We start from the raw sequence: 25,000 nt of genomic DNA on the forward strand, positions 1-25,000 counted from the left end.
GTGACTAGGCAGACAACAGCTTTCTTCTGAATCCGAAACTCAACTATTTGTTCGACAATTGAAGATCCTACCCGAAACGGTATCAGCTCAAGAAAGGGAAACATTGATCTGTATATAAATAATATCAGCTGCCGAAGAAGGCTCTATTCATTTACAAAAAGGTCTGCATTATCGCTAATTTGGCGATATCACTTACTAGAGTGCTCAACTCGCCAGGGTTGGTGGGGGTCATATATAGTCACCCGCAGAAAGATCTCCGCCTCATCAAAGACTGTTTTGCTATGTATATAAGTAAATAGAGTTTTTTTTGTTGTTTTTTTAAGGATTCAGAACGTTGGCATAAAAGTATGGTTTGGTTGGTCTGACTTTGTACATTTTATGAGGAGAACGAAAATTGAAATAATAATAATAATGATAAAATATAATAAAGAATTTTGTTTGTACTGCTAGGGTTTTGGCGCTACTACGGATATTTCTCTTGTAGCGTGCGGCGCTAATATTGGTAAATCTTTCGTCGTGCAGCAGCAACCACTATCGCGGAGATGACTTAAGCAACGCAGTGTTTTCAACATCGATAACAGGTGTCTCTTTGAATTCTCCTCCTTGTTTCCTCCTTCCTTTGCACGCACACACACATATTTCTCTTACTATTTTATATCTGAGTATTTCAGGGACATCACTACATTACATTATTAAGGTATCTATGACTGAAACATGACTGCAAATGTGTAGATAATAACCATGTGTCATTAATTACTTTCTTGCTCACTAGAACTTGTTCTCACACAAGTCCTTACCAGTGATTGCTCACCGAAAAAAAAAAAAAAACAGGTGGTTTTCCATGGAGTCTGAGTGATAAAATGTCTTCCCAAATTTCCAGGACTCTCCATGCCTTGCGATAACTGTTTCGAATTGGTTTTTTATTATTTACTTTCCAAAGAATTTTGAAACGAGTAATTTCCAATGAGCGTTCATCAACTCTACTAAATATTGAGCACTATTGAATTAAATACAGTAAAATGCAACCAAAATATATTTTAATATAATATTTTAAATTCTGTGTAAAAAATTTCTACTGCAATATACGTTGAATCTATATCCCCTTGTGTCTCCTTAAATTTTTCTTTCGTCTTTTCTCTTTATGTTGTTAAATTTAGACGTTAAAACATTTTATTCAAATTGATATTGATTATATCTTGATATATATATATATATATATATATATATATATATATATATATATATATATATATACCATTATGATCCTCCATTGATAAGTGGTAATTCCTATAAAAAAAATTAAGTCAATTCTATTTTTTTAAATCACTTTGCTCTTGTAAAGAAATTGTTTTAAAAAAAACATTATTTTAATTATTTTTTAAAATTACCCTTAAAATATTTTCTAAAAATTGTATTTTTTTTTAAATATATCGCTGTAAAAAACATTTTTTTTAAATTACTTTAAAAAATCCCACTATTTAAAGAAATTAATTTTATTTTAAAAAAATTACTTTTAGGACAGTATACTTTAAAATCAAAATCATTTCAAATAATTATTTTTCATTTTTGTATTTTTTTCTCATATTTCCCCCTCCAACTTTAATATTTTCTGAACTTTTTTCTTTTTTCTTACTTTCTTCTTTTTTTTCTTTTTCTACTTTATTTAAAGTTTCCTTCCTCTTCTGTCTTCTTTCCTTTCTTTTCTCATCCATACTACTAATCTTCTTCTTCTCCTTTTTCTTCTAAACTTTTACTTTTTTTAGCTTTTTTTCTTCCACCAATTCTCACTTTTCCTTTGAACTTTCACCTCTCTTTTGCACGTTCAGTTCTTCCCCCCCTCCTCCTCCTCCTCTTCCTCCTCGTCATCCTCCTCCTTCTCTGTCATATCCAACTTCTCCTTTTCCTTTTTTTATGAATTAATTTTGTCCACTTCCTCGCCTCTTTTCTTTCTTTCTTTTTTCATTTTTCATTTTCCCCTCCTTCTGTGATTGCGTTACAATTTTCATTTTATCTCTTCCCTCTTCCTTCGCCTCTTACTATACCTCTTTATTTTCCTTATCTTCCTTTCTTTCTCTCTCTCTCTCTCTCTCTGTCTCTCTCTCCATTTTTCCTTCAAATTCGACATCTCTCTCTCTCTTCCCTCCTCTTTCTTTCCCCCTCTCATTATTTCTCTTCTTCCTCATACCCACACTGTCTCTTATTCTCTCTCCTATTCTATACATCTTTCTTGCTTTCTTCCTTTGGTTTTCCTCCTCCTTCTTCCTCCTCTTCCTTATTTTCTTCCTCCTACTCTCTCTCCTTCTGTCTCCTGTTATCGCTCCAATTCTATATATTTCTTCCTTTCTTTCCTTCTTTTCTTTTTCTTCTTCCTCCTCTTCCTTATTTTCTTCCTCCTACCTTCTCTTTCCCTCTGTCTCCTGTTCCCTCTCCAATTTAACATCTTTCTCCCTCCTCCTTTTCCTCCTCCTTATATTCTAACTCCTACTCTCTCTTTCTCTCTGTAATTTCTTTCTCTCTCTCTCTCTCTCTCTCTCTCTCTCTCTCTCTCTGTCTAATTCTTACTCTTATCCCTATCCTCCTCCAACTCTCTTCGACTACTACCACTACGACTACTACTATTACAGCTAACGGTGTCGTTATTGTCGTACCTCAATAAAAAAGAAAATTCAGACAAAACAAAACGACGTGAAAGAAGTAAGAATCTGCTAAGTTTGTTCCCGCTATTCTATGAGCTTATGACATGCGGTACCAAGAGAAATTACATCTTTGTGCACTGTGGTCTTCCGCTACCCCTCGACAGGCAGTATGGCACAATAACAAAATAACAGCGCGTTGCCGCCACCGACACCAATTGAACCTTGTCGACTGGAAATGCCATCATTGTCTAAAGTGCCATTACTTTGTTGTTTACAATCGACAGAAAAGGAAGACTTGGACATCGAGTCTATCAAGAGAAAACCTATCCAACCTGATCAGTTCCTAGAATGGCTGAGGCGCAAGGATGCTCCCCGGGATCTTAATCGCGAAGTCAAGGTAAGAGAAACAACAAAAAAAAAATACTTATTTCTATTTTTTATATTTAGAAAACACGTCTTCTGCATCCTTTGTTATCTTTTATTTTTTAATTATTTTTAATTATATTTAAAATGCAATTCAAAATTGTTGTTGCATGAAAAAGTGGTTCTGTCTTGTCTGCCACATATCGACTTTGTTTTGGTTTTATCATGCTGTTCTTATCCATTTGTAGAAGAGTTTATATTTTAATATTTCATTGAAGACAGCCTTCGTTTTTGTTTTAATTATTTGTAGTATTTTTTGAATAATTGAAAATAAGGCTCAGATATAAGGATTCTTAACGCTTGAGAAGTATTTGTAGTGACATCGTACGTGGTTCTATGATGTCTGTGTGATACACAAATATCTATCTACCTATCTATCTATCTATCTATCTATCTATCTATCTATCTATCTATCTATATATATATATATATATATATATATATATATATATATATATATATATATATATAAAATAAAAAAAGTTGAAATAAATTATTGCATCGACAATTATGTAATTTCCGTGTTATATTTTTATTTTTATGTTATTGCTCTGTTTACCACATTGAGCTCTCATACCCGGATTTCCTCCTGGAATTATTCCATTATAACACTATATATATATATATATATATATATATATATATATATATATATATATATATATATATATATATATATATATACAAATTTAAGACCAAATTATATTTTACATAAATTTATTGTTCGACAGGATACTCAAATAAAATATATTGAAAAATTTCAATATATTTTATTTGAGTATCCTGTCGAACAATAAATTCATGTAAAATATAATTTCCAAGTTTCAGTTTGTGTTCTTCCATAACAAGCTCTATTTCCTATCTTGATTGTATTGAGCTTTTTATTTGGTTCGAATTACAATATAAATATTAATATTTATATTTGCTTCAAGTTGGAAGTAGCCTTTGGCTTATAAACTTAATCTTTACTAATTGTTTATGGGTGTGTATATATATATATGTGTGTGTGTGTGTGTGTGTGTGTACTGGTTTAGTTGAAATATGTATGCACATATGTAGCATAAATTGTTTGTGTAAGTAAACATTCATACTAAATAAAGATGCGGCTCTATTGTTATTGAGCACTCTCATATAAATGCATTCAATTCTTACGAAAAAAACTTCATCAGAAATGCTCTCTCTCTCTCTCTCTCTCTCTCTCTCTCTATATATATATATATATATATATATATATATATATATATATATATATATAATATTACTAATACTATCCACTTATCTTGTGTTTCCTTTTTTAAAATTAAATATGTTTTTAACTCTTTTTCAAGATGTCTTTTAACATGTTTTATTAATCATTTGTTCATATATATATATATATATATATATATATATATATATATATATATACAGAGAGAGAGAGAGAGGGTGGGAGACAAAGTTATTGAAAATATTTATGGTAATTAAGCTACAGACAATCTTTCGCGTTTCATCCCCGTAGGGACCCGTCAGGATAAAATTTCAGCTTTACACGTTCATATAAAGATGAAATGCGGAAGATTCAGTATAGCATAATCACCAAATACATTTTCATAACTTACTACCTGGCTCTAGTCACGCATTGAGCACTGTAGAAGTAAACATTGAAAATTGCTGCGTAAAATATTATATCCATTCATAACGTTTTTGTGGATACAAATAATAATGATAATAATAATAATGATAATAATAATAATGATGATAATAATAATAATAATAATGATAATGATAATGATAATAATAATAATAATTATGATGATGATGATAATGATAATAATGATAATGATGATAATAATAATAATAATGATGATGATGATGATAATGATAATAATGATAATGATAATGATGATAATAATAATAATGATAATAATGATAATGATGATAATAATAATAATGATGATGATGATGATAATGATAATAATGATAATGATAATGATGATAATAATAATAATGATAATAATAATTATGATAATGATAATGAGAATGATAATAACAATGATGATAATAATAATAATGATAATGATAATAATGATAATAATAATAATAATAATAATAATAATAATGATAATAATATATATATATATACAGGCACACACTCACACAAAATGTGTATATATATATGCTAGCTTCTTGACAGACTATAGATACCCACTGTAAGGGTGCCTGCACTTGGATTTTTTGTGGCAAGAGTTGCGCAATCCCCGCCCACATCCCCCCCTGAGTCGGCGTTGTTAAATGGAAAGTGGATGTTCACGACGATTGAAAACAATGCCGATATAAGCCGAAAGCACATATAGTGCCTAGAAGTCTCAAATGGTCACCCATCTGGTTCTAGCCAGGCTCAACGTTGCTTAACTTTGGTTATCTGACGAGAATCAGTGTGTCAACGTAATTATGCCATATATATATATATATATATATATATATATATATATATATATATATATATATATATATATATATATATATATATATATATATATATATATATATATATATATATATATATATATATATATATATATATTGCTCTTTTTTATTGAGCACTCTTAATAACCTCGTTTTAATTTAAGAGTTTGGTGTATATATATATATATGCATGTCTTTAAATGATATCCATATATTGCTTTTTAGTAATTTTTAATTCTAAGTAGCTTGAGTAGTATTGTTATGTATAGTCTAGTGTTTTATTATCTTTGAGCCTAAAATATAAACACAGCTGCCAACCCCTTAATTTGTGACATTTTATTTCTTTTAAGGAGTGATATTTAGATGTTCACTGTTCTATATTTGTTTTTTATTTTACTTGATTTTATCTCATCTTCAATTTAATAGTGGCTTGTATCGTTTGCGTTTCATTTGAGATCACTTTTGTTTTGGTTTAGAGTAATTAAAAATCAGGCTCAAATATAAACAGAGAACCATAACCCTGAGCTTAACCCTGTCTAACCCTGTCTAAAATGTAGGTTATTTCAAAATCTCTTCTGATTACTAAGTACTCAGGAGTTAACTTGACAATGATAAAAACATATTTTAGAATATTTTGCTTTTTGTGTCCGGCTAACGAGGAGAGTTTGTTTGTCATCCAAATATCTCATAAAATGAACCCTAAATCTCTCATAGATTAAATAGCTACGAAGAGTGAATTTCTTGATTTTCTTGGTTTGTCATATTTGTTTATTAATGGATATTTAAGCACTCGTCGTTTTAAATTTGTTTAGATAAGCACAATTCAGGGTAAGTTTCGTACGAACTGAACCTAGTAATTGTCTGTATTTTTTAGATGAGGTGATTTCATTGATTGAGATAGTCGGACTGACTTCCTCATCTTGGTTGTTATTGTCACAACGTTTCGGCCTAGTGACATATGGCCGAGTGGTCCTAGACGTTGTATCAAAGTTTACAGTTACCCAAAGGTGCTGAGTTCAATCCTGAACGAAGGCAGTGAAAAGTAACATTCAAAACAGAGAATCAGCAACTATGTCCCAGAGCCTAGCTGGAGTCCGAACACGGTACCCCTGTAATAATAATAAAGGGTTGGGTTCGAGACTCCTAACAAACGGTTCCCCAGTTCGATACAAAACACCTGATAAAGGAGGGCAAAACGGACGAAACGTTGTGACTCTAACAACCAAGATGAGGAAGTCAGTCCGACGATCTCAATCAATGAACTGAACCTATCTCGTAAAACATGAAAAAATTTATTATTTATTTATTTATTTTATAATCTCGATAATCTTAGTAAATATATTTTTTGAATGTAAAAAAATATAGATATAGAAAAACTAGAGCATGATGGAATATTGCGATATACGCTAACTGGAGATTGTAATTGCATGTAGAATGGGTTTTGTCTTTAATGATTTGTTATATACATTTGTTTTATAAGATTCTTCTAGTTGTTGTTTTTTTTTAATAAAAAAGAACGCGTATAAATTGTAGTTTGGAATGACGACCCATATTTGATGCTTAAGCAACTGAAATTGTTATTGGATGATGAAAGTTCGTGTCATGTGTAGTTGTGTCATGTTTTAATGCATTGTTTTCTTTTGTTGACGAAAGATAATTATTTGTAGCAGCACTGTAGAGTATTGCATAATATATAGTGTTTTCAGACACACGCACGCACACACATAAATGTACTGAAACATGTACGCACTTATGTAGCCAAACACTTATCCGCGAGTGGCCAAAGTGGGTTGATAAGTTGGTACCCTTAGAAAAATACGTTTGTATGAACAAACAAGTGTTTTAAATAAATATACTGTTGTACTTGTTATTATTGAGCACTTTCATATATGAACACAGTAAGGAGTCATAGGATTGTTTATTCAATTCTCACAAAACACATCATATCAAATACATATATCTATCTATATATCTATATATCTATATATCTATATATCTATATCTATATCTATCTATCTATATATATATATATATATATATATATATATATATATATATATATATATATATATATATGTGTGTGTGTGTGTGTGTGTGTATAAATAATTTTCAGAATGTGAGAGATTATATAATTATCTCCACAGCCAAACAACGTCGCAGCCTACAAGAGCCATGACAGCCAACAAACCGGAAGTCCAAGATTCGAAGGTCAAGACGAGGGAGAAACTCGAATCTTGGACTTCCGGTTTGCTGGCTGTCATGGCTCTTGTAGGCTGCGACGTTGTTTGGCCGTGGAAATAATTATATATGCATATATATAAAATAAATTATATATGCATATATATATAATAAACAGGGGCCATCAATATGCTCATATCAACATTTTATGCATATTTACTCGAATGTTATTAAAATTTTGTATATTGAGCAATGTTTCCATGTTTTAATATATATATATATATATATATATATATATATATAATTTTTTATCTTAATACAGTCATATCTTGCTACGATGTGCAGACCTTTTCAATCATATTAAATATCATCAGGCAAGAAAAATTAAGGTACAAAAACTGAAAAAGTTCAACACGATTTCAAATTTTGAGGAGAAAAAATTCGCCATGAGTGGCGATGGGCGGAATTAAATTTCTTTAAATTAAATTTTAATTAAAGTACATAAAAAAATTTAAAAAAATATAACTTCCACTCCTATGACTGAGCACTATCAACGACCCTTGTTTAAATTCAATTTTTGTCAATTTTATCTTCCCACCGAAAAACTATATATATATATATATATATATATATATATATATATATATATATATACTAGCAAAAGTACCCGCCATTGACTGGGTTCAAAAACAGCCTACAGAAAATGGACTCTGATTTATGAAAGTATGATAGGTTATGAAAAGGAAGGGTTATAAAGAGATAGCTTCGAATTTGGGGGTATCAAAACCAAAGCAAAATATGATGAAAGTGAAAATAAAATAGTTAAACCCCATAATTTATCATACTATACCTGTTCACATTAAAACACTTATCACAATATTATGTGGATCTATATAAAAAAATAAACTTGTTAAACTTTGTGATATATTTCCATTCTATGGAGGTCAGGCACGAACGAACACCCCATAATTTTATCATACCATATTTCTTCAAACTGAAACATAATTATCAAAGTATACTTACGTAAATAGATATGAAAAGTCTTTATTAAAGTTTATGCCTATTTTCATTCTATGGAGGCCAGGCGCGAACGCAGACCCCACAATTTTAATGAATCATCATTATGCCAGATCAAACATACCCATTCCTGTGTCTCGATACATCTTCTATCATTATATGTAATCAGTTTTCTATAATAGTCAACCATATAGGAGCCTATTCGTGACCAGACACACACACACACACACACACACACACACACACACACATTCAGCTTTATATTATAGAAGATATATATATATATATATATATATATATATATATATATATATATATATATATATATATATAAAATAAAAATTACAATTAAATTTACCAAAATGATCCAAGATGGTAAAACTAAATTATATTATAAATATTAAAGAACCAATATTTATAAAGTAATCTCAACCAGATGTAAAAGCTCGATAAAACCAAGTAGGAGATAGAGCTTATAATACGAACAAGTAGTTAATAAAACATGTTAAAAAACACGTTGAAAACGAGTTAAAAACATATTTAATCTGAAAAGGAAACATTTAATAGGTGAATAGTCCTTAATCCGCGGAGTTTCGAAGAAATACTTTCGTTCTCATCAGAGGGTAGGAATTAGCAAAATGCGGGATCGGATTTTGCATACAAAAGTATTTGATGAAACTGCAAGTAAGTCAAAAATCTTACTTGATAAAAAAAGTGAAGTAGAGGGAATATGGTGAATGAAAAGGTGATTTCACGTGAATAGATAGTCAGGTGAAAGGTAAATAATCCAATGACGGTAAAATCCAAAAATGTAAATCCAAGAATAGATTTTACTTGTGCGAATGGAAAATTAAATTAACTTTCTTGGACTTACATTTTTTTGATTTTACCGTCATATATATATCCAGTTTGTCTTTACGTTAGCAGTAATGTTTTGCTACTGAAAAGGTCTCTAGTTACTACATACTAATGACCGAAACATGCACATGATTGTGTAGCAACACATTACTGCTAATATAAAAACAAATTTAGAATACACCTTGCTCTACTTCCGTATTGAGCACTCTCGTATTAACCTCGTTATATTTCACTTGTTACCTTATCTCTGGAAAATAACAACCTCAATATATATATATATATATATATATATATATATATATATATATATATATATATATATATATATTGAGGTTGTTATTTTCCAGAGATAAGGTAACAAGTGAAATATAACGAGAATACTAGTGCAAACACTGTAACTTATGCTTATAAACCATATATGAAGGATAACGCTAATCCTATTTATATACACCCGCAGTCTAACCATCCACCATCCATTATTAAACATATACCGTTATCTATTGAAAGTAGAATAAGTAACAATTCATCTAATGAAGTAACTTTCAATAATTGCAAAGCTATTTATAATACAGCACTTAAAAATAGTGGATATAAGGACATAGAGATAAAATATAAAGTAAATAACACTAGCACAAATGGATCTAGAAATCGTGGTAGGAAAATTATTTGGTTCACACCCCCCTTTAACATTATGTTGAAAACAAAACTTGGTGCAAAATTTTTACAACTTATTAATAAGCATTTCCCACCAAATAATATATTACATAAAATATTTAATAAAAATACATTAAAATTAAGTTACAGCTGTAGTAATAATTTGGAAAGGATTATAAAAAAGCATAATGGAAGAATTTTAAAGACGACTAATAGAGAAGGGGAGAATACTAGTGCAAACACTGCAGTGAATAAATGTAACTGTAAAAAACCTGAGGAATGCCCAATAAAAAATGAATGTCTGACCTCATCGGTAGTATACCAAGCAAGGATATTCCCGGTGGAGAACCCAAGGGACGAAAGATTCTACATAGGGAGTACCCAAATGACTTTCAAAAATAGATTCTATGGACATACACGCTCGATGAATAATCAAACATATGAAAAGGACACTTCCTTATCGTTATATTACTGGAAATTAGTTAGAGAAAATAAAACACCTAGTATAGAATGGAATATCATTAGAAGGGCCAATACTTGCCACTCATTGAACTCACCATGTCTATTATGCTTATCAGAAAAACTTGAGATAACTAGGTTTAAAGACCGAGAAAAATTATTGAATATTAAACAAGAAACTGCTATATCCTGCAAACATTTCAGAATACATGCACTTAAGGAACTCTAAATTAGGATAATGGAACTGCTATAAGTACAACTAACCCCCATCAAATAACCCCCCCCCCACAAAGAGGATAAGTGAGGTCGCAACTATAATCATACCCATATGGGTTACGTAAGTCACTTAATATTCTACTTCATCGAGCAGTTATGGTATTACTAGCCGAAATAAGTACCTGTATGAAGGTATATTTGAACTAAATGAGTAATAGATCGTTCTGAGTGAAGCTCGTAATAATGTATGCATATGGATATTTTTGGGTGTGTGCATGTATGGATATATGATCTTTATATACCCGGGTAGGAAAAATAATTTATTTATATAAAAAAAAAAAAAAAAAAAAAAAAAATAGATGAAAGAAAGTAAGGAATGAAGGGTGAATGGAAGAGAAAGGAATAAGGGTTTTAGAGTGAATAAGCAAAGATGAAGGTAAGTACTACAATATATAAGCTTATATACTAGGTTTGTATAACCTAAATACTCTGATTTCTGTCATATGTTATTATATATTATTATTGTGTCGTGATACATCTTATGTATATCTGCCTTACCATCGAAAGAATCTTTGTTAAATATGAGGATAACCCTATGAACTTCATGCTGAATTCAATATAAATTTTTACGTAGTGTCAATTTTTACGGTAAAAACCTACAACTTAGGAAAGTGTAACAAGCGGATGGGGCCATGAAACATAACTAGACGTGTGGAATTTGATAGAAAAAGTGAATTTATATAGTAGGTGTATTCATGTCTGTTTCTACTTTAGATGTATCATTTGGTGGCACGGTACATGTATGCATGTATATATATATATATGTCTATATTTGTGTGACTTTGAATATATAAGTGTATTTTACGTATGCATGTATGTTTGTATGTTTATATATATATATATCTGTATCTATGTATCTGTGTGTATGTTTGTATGTGGATGTGTCTCTGTGTCTATTGTATGTAGATATATGTATACACACGTATATTTCTGAACTATTAGAATAGGCTGCCTCGTATAGAATTGTTGTAACAATATAGATTACAAAAATGTATGGATGTCCGAATGTTGTTTATATATATGTTATATATGTATGTATGTGTGGATATGTATATGTATGTCTGTTGTGTGTGCGTTTATATGTATGTATGTGTATATGTATATATATATATGTATATGTATGTATTTATGTATGTATGTATGGGTGTGTTTGTGTATATATGTGTATGTATGTGTATTTGTGTGTGTATATATATATATATATATATATATATATATATATATATATATATATATATATATATATATATGTATATATATACACCCGTCTGTAGTCGGGTAGCATAATATTGCATATACGAAGATGTTACCACGCTACATAAGTAAAGAAAAATACTATTATTTGTCTCTGTATGTCTGAAATGTGTGTGTGTGTATATATGCGCGGGTGTAGATAAATGTTAGACATTTATAAGTGTATTGATACACGCATATAGGTACATGTGGGGTTTAGATAACTTTCTGGTTTATATTTATTCACATTTTGTTGGTTTATTTGTTTTAATTTAATTTTATTTTTATTCTTATTTATCTTATTTATTTATTTTTTTATTTTTTTATTTTTTATTATATTTTTTATATATTTTTTATTTTTTATTTATTTTTATTTATTTATTTATTTATTTATGTATTTTATTTTTATTTATTTATATTTTTTTATTTACCTTAATGTAACTTTTACTTTATCTTCTACGTAGTTTCAGAATCATTATCTAGTTTCAGTAAATAAAACAAAAAGTGTTCAGCATGGATTCGCTTTTGAATATATGGATTAATGTGTGTATGTGTGTGTTGGCAGTGTCTGTGTATGGATGTGTTATGTGTGTGTTGCGTGTATGTGTGGGTGGAGGTAGATTAAAAAGGCACCGGTCAGTACTTGGTTGACCATAGCTAAGGTTATTAACTTACAGACTCTAAGACAAGAAAACGAAACTCTCAAGTACCCTATGCCATAAAAAGCCAAAAGTTAAGTTAGATGGGGGAGGGGGAAAAGAAAAAAGATGTTTATCATCTTCATAGACCTCACTCATCCTTTTACCGTTTTTTTTTTTTTTTTTTTTTTTTGACTCCCACCCAGGTTGTATTTTTAACTTGATAAACGAAATAGAAAAATGTATTTGGTGGAAATGTCACTTTTGAAGGTAGTTCTTGGCCTGAAGACGTAATCCCCCAACGTGGGTGATTACAGAAACATGTATGCACATATGTAGCCATTAATGTTTGTATAAATAAAATTAATATATATATATATATATATATATATATATATATATATATATATATATATATATATATATATATATATATAACAAATAAAATACGCCATGTTTGAATTTTCAAGATATAAAAATTCAACAATGGCCTAATAAAGAAAAAAATAATAGTAATTGCAACTTCTCTCCTAATTTTCGAAGTTTGTAATCTTGCCCAATGCATTTTATTTTCTTTCAGTGAATTGATATTTGCTATTTCTTGTGAGGAGTTAAGGGCAGAATAGATTCATTGATTGATATAATAATTAAATGAATGATTTTGCACTACGAAACGGGTTCCGTCAAGAATTGTGCATGTCAACATACTTCAAGAAATAAATTGTAAGATGGTCAACATCTTGTAATGTGGAATATATATTTTGTCATTTATTTGTTATATGCTCTGTAATTACATTGAGCTTCATACGTTAAAGGATTGGTATAAATAAATGGTGAAATATAATTGAAAAAACATATTTTCACCAATATATATATATATATATATATTTAAAGGGGGTTAGAACAGTAGTCTAAAGAGCAGAGTGTATTTTAATGTGATAATAAAATTACTAATTTAATTAAAATACAAGAAAAGAACAGTGCTCGTTGTAATTCAGATATATAATAAGCTCGATAGGCAAATATCCTAGAGCTACTTTAATATTTAGTAATGCGATTGACAATTTAAAATTCAAATTAGAATTAAAAATCTGTTTCACAAAAAGGAATAACAACAAAGTCAATAATTTGTACGATCGTTTCGGAAAACAATGTTTGTTTTTTTTTATAGACATTAAGCCACGGACAATAATTTTGACATATAGTTTTTTTAACAAAGTCTCCTCATCAGCAAAAATATTGGGTGCTTTTTTTTTTAATATATGTAAAAGACACCATAAATAAACCTAGCATTTTTAAGTAAGGCAGATGTATCTTTTAATTCTTCGCCTTTTGAAAGCCATAATTATCGTCAAAGCATTCATTTGGATGTTGATTCATGCATTTATAAGCTACAATCAACATCGTTTCGGAAACGATCGTACAAATTATTGCCTTTGTTGTTGTTCCTTCTTATGAAACAGATTTTTAATTTTTAATTCTAATTTGAATTTTAAATTATCAATCACATTACTATATATATATATATATATATATATATACATATATATATATATATATGTATATATATATATATATATATATATATATATATATATATATATATATATATATATATATATACGGGAGAAACAAGAAGAGTTAGAAGAATTCTTCAAATTGAGAATTATAGGATAATAAAAACTCCACATATGAGGCGGAGCTTAAATAAAGAAATAAAAAATAAAAAAAACAATACAAAAATATATACTAATGCATATAAATTTGATCATCCCTTCCATAATAAAAATTGCATCATTATAGATAAGGGAATTAGATGCTCTTTCTACCTGGGTATTTCGAAGCCTAATGCTTCTCATCAGAAGAGGAGAGGGAGTGCTAAATAGTTGATACAAAATGCGACGTCTAGCAATAGCTATATTAGGAACGAAATATTGTAATATGAGTTGGAACAATTACATTGAAGGCATTGCCAGGGCCGCTGCAAGAAAGGTAGGCTCTCTCTACCGTGCTAGAAAACTACTAACACCTGAAAGTATCCTGTACCTCTATAAGGCCACCATTCGCCCATGTATGGAGTATTGCTGCCACATCTGGGCTGGTGCATCTGCTACTAGTCTCTCGCTCCTTGACAAGGTTCAAAAGAGAGTCGCAAACCTGATAGGCCCTGAACTGGCATCTAAGCTTCAGCCTCTGTCCCATCGACGAAATGTTGCATCCCTCTGCCTGTTCTACAAGTATTTTAGTGGTGAATGCTCTGACGAACTGCAATCACTTGTGCCCCCACGACGCGAGCACCCTCGACAAACCCGACAGGCTACTAGATCCCACCCCCACACTGTAGAGGTCCCTAGATGTAAAAGATCTTTTTACTCCAATAGTTTCTTCCCCAGAACCGCAAGACTCTGGAATTCCATTCCAGGTCCCTGCTTCCCCAACAGTACTGACGTGCAGAAGTTCAAGTGTAACGTGAACCGACACATTGCTGCCCAAATCCCTACATAGTACCCCAGTAGTTGTTGCCCCTGATAGTAGCCCCCTACACCAAAGTGGCAATTTGCCTTGTTTGGGGTGAAAATGTAATAAAAAAAAAAATAAATAAATAAAAAAAATCTAGGGTAGGAGGTAAATATAGTTAGAGGAGGAGTGAGAAAAGCTGAATAGATGTTGCAATGAAAATAGTTATAGCCAAAACTGAATATACGGAGGATGGGATTAGGGGTTTTGGCCTTCATCCCATTCCATCCGTCTTCTTAGATTCAATATTGAACGGATGATTAAATTTATATGCATTAGTATTTTTGTATTGTAGATTTTTCTTTTTTTCCATTTTGTTTATACATGTATATGTACTTATATAAGTAAACCTACATAATGAATAAAAATGTATATGTCTTTATATATTTATAATAAGTAAACCTACATCACAAATAAAAATGTATCAATTTATTATTCAAACAAATTAAAACCTTTATATTAAAAGACATATGTAGAAGAAAAAAATTACATAAACAAAGCAATTATATATATATATATATATATATACATATATATATATATATATATAATTGCTTTATATATGTAATTATTTAATTGCTTTGTTTATGTAATTATTTTCCGCCAATAGCGTAATGGTTAGGAGCCTTGACTGTCGCACAGAAGGTCGGGTTTCAATTCTGGCTTGAGGTAGTTGCCTGTCTAGCCGCACTGATGAGCTGTGAAACAGCGAAACAGTACTGTATGTGGATGACTATAATGCTCCTCATCTTGAGTTGAGCATATTGAGAAGTGATACACGAATTACCATTAGCGTATAAGCGATGCTGTTTGTGTAAACAAATCGAGCGGCGGTATTTCGGACGATGTCAAAACATCGTTAAACTCACTACTCGCTCAGCAGCCGCCAATAGCGTAATGGTTAGGAGCCTTGACTGTCGTACGGGTTTCAATGCTGGCTTGAGGTAGTTGCCTGTCTAGCCGAACTAATGAGCTGTGAAACAGCGAAACAGTACTGTATGTGGATGACTATATATATATATATATATATATATATATATATATATATATATATATATATATATATATATATATATATTGGCAGCAAGTCAATATTTAGACACGTTTGACTGAACACGACAGAGTTATTCCTTTTTTCAATCTTTCTGCATACCTTTTTCCATTTGCCGAGCGATCTTTTTAATTTCGGCAGGCATTTATTGAATGGCGCACAAAAGTTGTTGTTTAGCCATATTTTTCTCAAGCACTTTTTATCGTTGCATCTGATTATCGTCAGGAGTGATTGTTATTGTTTTCTTTTCCTTTGAGGCTTGGTGTATTTATAATTTCTTTTTTTTTTTTTCTCTCTTTTCTTTTTTTATTTGGAGAAAAATATGGCCGAACAATCATTTTTGGGCGCAATTCTATATAATATACCTGCCGAAATTAAAAAGAAAGCTCGGCAAATCGAAAAGATATCCAGAAAGATCGGAAAAAGGAATAACTGTCGTGTTCAATCAGACGTGTCTATATATATATATATATATATATATATATATATATATATATATATATATATATATATATATATATATATATATATGAAAGAAATTAAAACTTTAAGTTGAAATTTACAATCAATTTATTGTTTGCCTAAATACTCCAAAAAACAATTTACTAAGTCGTAAAGTGAAACAATAAATTTGGATTGTAAAGTTTAACTTACAGTTTTATTTTTCTTTCTCTGTACTCTCTATTGTGTATTGAGCTTTTTTATTTGGTTGGGATTAAATTATCTATATATAAATACTGGTATTTATATTAGATTGAAGTTTACCATTGCTTATATCAGGTAAACACTGCATTTCATTTGATTTCACTATATATATAATCGTCCCAGCACTATTATATATATATATATATATATATATATATATATATATATATATATATATATATATATATATATATATATATATATATAAGTATTGGGACGATATATATATATAGTATATATATATATATATATATATATATATATATATATATATATATATATATATGATTGTTTTTTTTTTTTTGGAAAAAGAATTCCAGCAGAGTGCTCAATTAAAAGGAAAATCCAAATTTTAAGAGCGTATTTATATTTTGTATTTTGTGTACAGAAAGTTGTTAGTTAAGACAGATCATTGGTACCGTCGGTTTCAAGCCCGATAATAAGGCCCGTTTAAGGTATCCTTATCAAGCTCTCTTCGAATAGACGAATATTGGCTGAAGAGAGCTTGATAAGGATACCTTAAACGGGTCTTATTATCAGGCTTGAAACCGACGGTACCAATGATCTGTCTCAACTAACAACTTTCTGTACACAAAATACAAAATATAGTATATATATATATATATATATATATATATAGTATATATATATATATATATATAGTATATATATATATATATATATATATATATATATATATATATATATATATATATATATATATATATTAGTATTGGGACGATTATTCGTGATCAGAATCGGAAATTGGAAAAATTGGAATTGGGGGTGGGTATCAGCATCGGTATCAGAATTGGAAAAAATTGTTCCTATTTTCTGATGCCAAAAAAGATTCTTTTAATTGTCTTTATAATGTTATTCTGTTCAAAGCAAAATCTTCCACTGCTAATAATAATGATGAAATAATGAATATTTAATTATTTTAAACTTACCAGAAAAACTAAAATCGATGGATCATTCCTTCCCCCTAACAAGTTTATTTATTACATTTGAGGAAATTTATGCATGTTTAACATATGTTCTTACGGTAAAGAATTGGAGTCGGAATCGGTAATTGTATCGAAATCAGGAATTCGTATGGAATCAGTAATTTTATTAGAATTGGGAAAAATATTGGACTCGTTCCATCACTAATATATATATGTGTGTGTGTGTATTTAGATGCAGGTATATAGGTATTATATGTATATACTCTTTTATTGCATTGCAATATTTGTTGTGCTTGTATGCTCTCTCTCTTTCACTCTCTCTTTCTCTCTCTCTCTTTCTCTCTCCACACACACACACACACACACACACACACACACACATATATATATATATATATATATATATATATATATATTGGAAAAATCTTATTGAAAATTAATTCAAATTCTCAAAAACACTTTTAAAACCTGTAAAGAAGGTATACACAGTTTTTAATTATCCGACAAAGAGAACAAATAAACTGGAAAGACCTTATTCTGCGGAGTTTCGAAAAATGCAATTCTTCAGATTAGAGGAAAGAGGTTTGTAAAATATGCACTAAATTTTGCGGATTAGTGCATTAAAAGAAACTACAAAGAGTCTAGAAAGTTTTTTTAACAATTAAAAGTATATGGAAAACGAGGTGAGTTCAAACTGCTTGTTCCTTTAAAATAGGGATTATGAATATATCCATATATATATATATATAGGAAAATGTATTTTAGTGTCTGAAGAGTAGCTATATTTAGAATATTTTCAAATGATATAATGTTTAAATTTGTTCTAATGGTTACAAATCAATTTTAACACAAGGAAATATACCATATGATGTTTTTATTTTATATTTTATTTTGATTATTACAAAAATATTATGTGTTGATGAACATATAATTTGATTTGTTCCTTTTTCATCTTTTCATCAAATCAGAACATTATTTCCATAATTTTAATCATATATATATATATATATATATATATATATATATATATATATATATATATATATATATATATATATATATATATATATATATATATATATATATATATATATATAATAAAAATAAATGTTTAAAATTCAATAGCATTTCTCGTGGTTAATGGTAGCCGAATGGATTAGGTCCTTACTAATGAAGCCAGGGATGGCTTCTGCCGCCGGGTTCGAATCTATCAACTGGTGTTAATCGTGACACTCAGCACTGAAGATTCCCGAATGGATGAAACACTAGTGTCTGTAGGTATTTAATAATTATTAGAGTAAATAATTATTTATTATATATATATATATATATATATATATATATATATATATATATGTGTGTGTGTGTGTGTGTGTGTGTGTGTGAACGTATGTGTATATGAGGGCATTCCAAAAGTAATTGCATTGTTATGATGACTGACGTTATGCATCATGACCTGAAGATATCGACAGTGTAACAAAAAGCAACTCCTGTCATGAACGTGCGTCAGAAGCAGAGATGGTTCATTGAATTCATAGCAAAAGTGTACTGAGAATGGTGGTACCTATGTAGAAAATAAATTCTGGAACACAAAAGATTGCTCGTTTTAATGATACCAATCACATCTTGGTAGCTCTTCAACTTTTTTTTAAAACAAACATATATGCCTTCCCATCTGGGCAGCAACATAGTTTCCACAGAGAGAGATATCGGAATTCACATCTCAAAAGCATGGACCGCATTGGATGGGCTACATTCAGTATGGACTTCGGGACTGGCTGACAAACTGAAAAGGCAGTTCTTCAGGGCAGTGGTAGAGTCTGTTACGGTACTACAACCTGGACACTCACCAAAAGATTGGAAAGAAAACTAGATGGCATATAAACTCGTATGCTACGAACAATATTAAATATATCTTGGCAAAATCATCCCATGAAGCAGCAACTTTATGGCAACCTACCTGCCAAATCTAATAACATCAGAGAAAGATGCCTACGATTTGCCGGTCATTGTCTGAGAAGCAATCATGAATTGGTGAGTGATGTATTGCTATGGACGCCACGACACAAACGGAGGACCTAGATCCACGTACATCCAACAAATAGCACATGACGCCAACTGTGAACCTGAAGATCTGAGGCAACTGATGGAAAACAGGAAAATCTGGAGAGGAAGAGTCACATTGGTCCGGGCAAGGAGCCCATCCTGATGATGATGCATACTAGCATGTAACCTCGTGTTGCCCAGTCGTAAAATATGCTTAAATATGATATTTTAATGTATGCATATTTTGTATTTATTATTATAGAGCTAAGTCTCTATTGATTATTATATTGTACCCAATATATATTGTAGTGATTTCAAAGTGCCATCAACTGGAATTGAAACCAAAATACAAGGAGCCCGTCATGATGATGATGATGATGATGATGATGATGATGATGATGATGCCTTCCCCTTTGTGTGCAACAAGATCTATGTCATCTGCATACAACAACTCACGAATGAGAGCATGTAATGCAGGGTTTCCCAACCTTTTCCGGCAAACGCCCCCCCCCCAAGAATACTCTGATACCTACTACCACCACTCCCCACACGCATCCTTACATAATAATGTTGGTAGAACATAATTAAAGTAAAAATAAAGAATTGAATATTCAAAATGTTTATTCAGTAAAATTCTACATCGTCAATCGAATGGAAACAGTAACAACTATAAATCAAGTGAATCAATTAATATATCAAACCATTGCTAATACAATAATCAATAAAAGTTGCTAATACAATAATCAATAAAAATTGTTAATACAATAATCAATAAAAATTGCTTATACAATAATCAATAAAAGTTGCTAATATAATAATTAATAAAAATTGCTAATACAATAATCAATAAAAATTGCTTATACAATAATCAATAAAAGTTGCTAATATAATAATTAATAAAAATTGCTTATACAATAATCAATAAAAATTGCTTATACAATAATCAATAAAAATTGCTAATACAATAATCAATAAAAATTGCTTATACAATAATCAATAAAAGTTGCTAATATAATAATTAATAAAAATTGCTAATACAATAATAATTAAAAATTGCTAATACAATAGTCAATAAAAATTGCTAATACAGTCTATCCATATATCTATAAAAGTGAAAATGTGTGTGTGTGTGTGTGTGTGTGTGTGTCTATGTACATTTCCCTACACAATAACTCTGTAAATTTTCTGTCTACAGACTCAAGATTTGACATAAGAGGTATTGAGATTTGGGAAAATCTTTTTGATCGGTTTTCGACCAGAAATTTGGCTGTTAAGGGATCAAAGTTCAACGATTTGACCTTTGAGAACTCTACCAAACTCCTCCGCCAATTTTGGGTCTAAACACTTGAAATTTTAAATATAGGTTCGTTGGATATGGATCAAACTTTATAATTTGATTTAAACAATAAATGCTAAGGGGTAAAAATTAGAGTCAAAATTTAAAAAAATTTACCTTTGCAGTCTCTTCCAAATTACTCAGCCAATTTTTGGTCTAAATATTTGAAATTTTACATAAAGTGTATTCAGACATAGAGCAAGCTTTTTAATCGTTTTTTTTGGCCCAAAACTTTGGTTGCCAAGGGGTCAAAGTTCAAAAGATTTAACATTTGCGGTCTCTAGCAAACTATCCAGCAAATTCTGGGTCTAAACATTTGAAATTTTACATAAAGGGTACTCAGACATGCAGCAAGCTTTTTAATCTGTTTTGGGGGGAAAGTTTCGCTGCCAAGAGGTCAAGGGTGAAATAATTGACCTTTGCAAACTCTACCAAACTCCTCCGCCAATTTTGGGTCTAAACATTTGAAATTTTAGATATAGGTTACCTGGACATGGGTCAAACATTTTAATTTGATTTGAGCCCAAAACAATAAATGTTAAGGAGTCAAAATTGGGGTCAAAGTTAAAAAGTTTTTTACCTCTGCAGTATTTATTAACTTTTTTCCATAGTAGTTAAGGAAGTCTATTATATAGAAAGGCATTACCGTACATATTCACACTTTTTAAGATATACATAGGCACATAAAGTTATGAATAGTACATAGGGCCCGAGCAAAGCCGAGCTGAACTGCTAGTATATATATAAAAGTGAAATTGTCTCTGTTTGAGTGTCTTTGTGTGTACATTTCCCTGCCAAACTACTCTGTCGATTTTCAGTCTACAGATTCGAGATTTGACATAAGGCTTATTGAGATTTGGGAAAATCGTTTTGATTGGTTTTCGGACAGAAATTCGGCTGTCAAGGGGTCAAAGTTCAAAGATTTGACCCCTCAGTAGAACTTTTCAAGCAAAGATATGGACTTATCAGCCATATCCGCACTCGTCGATGATGACTCTCCCCACACTACTCTACAGGATGATCAGATGGTCCTCGACGAACAACAGCAACAGGCATCAGAAACATGGACTACATATCGAAGGCATCTTAAAGCTTTGGAAATATTTCATCAAAAGCACAATACTTAACATCCGTTGGAAGTCCTTTACGCCTGATATTGTTGTCCTTGAAAAATCCAACAATTGTAGCATAGAAATGAGGGTCGTTAAAAAATCAAATGCAGTGGACTATACACTTAGTGAAGATGAGAGATGGAAGATTATCAAAACAACTGCTTTTTGGTGAGCTTTCTTAGGAAAAAGGCTGCAACTTAAACTTCCGGAAAAAGTTTAAGGATGCATTTAGGGATAACCTTAAGTTGTTGGAAATTGATATGAATAACTGGGAAGTTCAAACTGTGGTTCGAAATAATTGGAGAAATTTAATCATTAAAGGATCCAGAAAGTTTGAAGAAAAACGTGTTAAGCACGCAGTATTGAAACGTGCTCTTAGAAAGCAAAATGAATCTGCAGTTCCTGCCGAATTTCAACAAGAACTGAAATGCAAAATTTGTGGCCGATTTCTTTTGTCTAAAGTTGGTTTTGTGAACCATGTGATGTCATATAATATTAGACAAGATTAACAATTTTATGAGGATGTGCTGCCACCCAGATCACCCAACTATTGTTGTAATAGCTGTGGATTGGTCTGTAAATCAGCAAACGGTTCGACAAAACATTCAAAAGTGCTTAATGAGCAAATCCTGGGAACATCAACGTGAAAAAACAGTTGGAAATGACTTATATACCATACATTACGACCACGTAATTCCTACAGCGACCTACCTTGAAAATGCTGCTGTCAAACCTGACATAGTTATATGGAATAAGTTAGAGAAAGTTGCAACCTTGGTTGAAGTGAGTGTCCCTAATGATGAAGGTCTGAAAAGCAGAAACAGACCAAATACCAAGGTCTCAAGTATGATATGAAAAGAAGCTGGAATCTTAGGGAGATATCAATCATACCAGTTATTATAGGTGCCACAAGGCTTATGAAGAAGAACCTGAAGTCCTACCTAACTAATATTCCTGGTGAACCAAGTGCAAAAGAGATCCAGACAATTGCACTTAAGGAAACAACGAGGATACTAAAAAGAGCTCTCGGTTGGTTTCAATAAAAAGTAGGGCAATGTTGGCAGGTGGATTGGCTGCCCCATACCCAGCATTACACTCTTCAAAGAAAGAAAACGAAAAAGAAAAAAAAAAAGAAGTTGAATGCCTACTGGAGAGAACTTAAATACCTACTGGATTGGAATGCCTACTAGACACTATGCTCGAGTGCCTCTTTGTACAGAGGTTTGTCAGGTTAACTTGGCATGAGGATACTTTCACTACAAGTAAACCCTGACTAAATATTCAAAATCACATTTCGTATTTGCGGCCCAAATACAATCTCCTCTGTATGAGGAATCGTGCAACTTCTCCAAGTGATGTTACCTCAAATGACAAAATGAAGCCGGATAATCCACCAGACTAGATGAAATCCAGTAAGATCTCACAAGAAAGATATATTATAACATATTTTAATGATCACAAGAAATAAATATTACAACATGTGTAAATGGTCGATTGGTGACAGGAAAATTAATTTCTTTACAAACTCAGTGTTTGAGATGTAAAGGAGAACTTTAATGAAATATTCGAATATCGATGGAAGGTCAGAAAGTGGGACCCTTGATTTCTGAGAACTTTGAAGTAAAACGAATAAAGTGAAAAAGTAGAGTGTGTCATCCACTGAAATTTTGGCACTTAACATATATATATTCATGTTCTATTCCATATACATTCTTGTTCTATTCCATATACATTCTTGTTCTATTCCATATACATTCTTGTTCTATTCCATATCAAGTCTCCCCCAAAGTCTTCAATGATGTTTACTCTTAATAGAAATATTCGACAAAATCAAGATTATCTGTATGTGTTGTGTTGTGTTGTAGACCTTGTATAAACTTTTATACAGTAGAATCCCGGGGTAGGGCATTAAGAATTAGTAACAAAATACAGTATATAATACACATGTATATAATACACATGTATATAATCAAATAACATTATAAATTATACCGTAAGGCGGGGCAAATACCGTAATCAGGGGCCGGCAAACATCGCATTCCACATCGTAACCTGAAAAAAAAAAAACGTATCCTAGGGTCACCGTATTCCGGGGTTCTACTGTATCTATAGAAATGCTATCAGCTTTGATACGACTTAATCCAAACAAATAAAACGAAATAATCGTCCTAAACTTAAACTTTAATTTTAACTTTTTGTTCTAATTGAAATCAATAGTTTCCTCTACTATATTAAAGCACTTTTAACCATAACTTTTAAATCGCCAACTTTAAACTCTGACTAGTTTCAACCTTTCACAACCACTAAGTATATTGTAAATTTAAACAGAAAAGAATATGTACCGTTATATAACATAAACTTAAAGACTAATTCTAAAATATTTTTATTTAAATCTACTCGAAAAGTAATAAAAGCCATACATATACGCATGTACGTATATGTATATATATATGTATATGCATACGTATA

At 30.6% G+C, this 25,000-nt stretch overlaps 1 protein-coding gene across 2 annotated transcripts in view; it reads left to right on the forward strand.

The window, feature by feature from the left end:
* LOC145261279 (receptor-type tyrosine-protein phosphatase epsilon-like) overlaps positions 1-25,000 on the forward strand; it is a 536,465-nt gene that overhangs the window by 225,184 nt on the left and 286,281 nt on the right. For both annotated transcript variants that reach the window (XM_080119758.1, XM_080119759.1), the window contains exon 6: positions 2,921-3,033. In XM_080119758.1, the coding sequence (XP_079975884.1) occupies positions 2,921-3,033 (113 nt within the window). The remainder of the gene's footprint in view (positions 1-2,920; positions 3,034-25,000) is intronic.

The sequence above is a fragment of the Euprymna scolopes genome, chromosome 37 (genome assembly GCF_053919585.1).
Source record: "Euprymna scolopes isolate OS-2025 chromosome 37, ASM5391958v1, whole genome shotgun sequence".
Lineage (NCBI taxonomy): Eukaryota > Metazoa > Mollusca > Cephalopoda > Sepiida > Sepiolidae > Euprymna > Euprymna scolopes.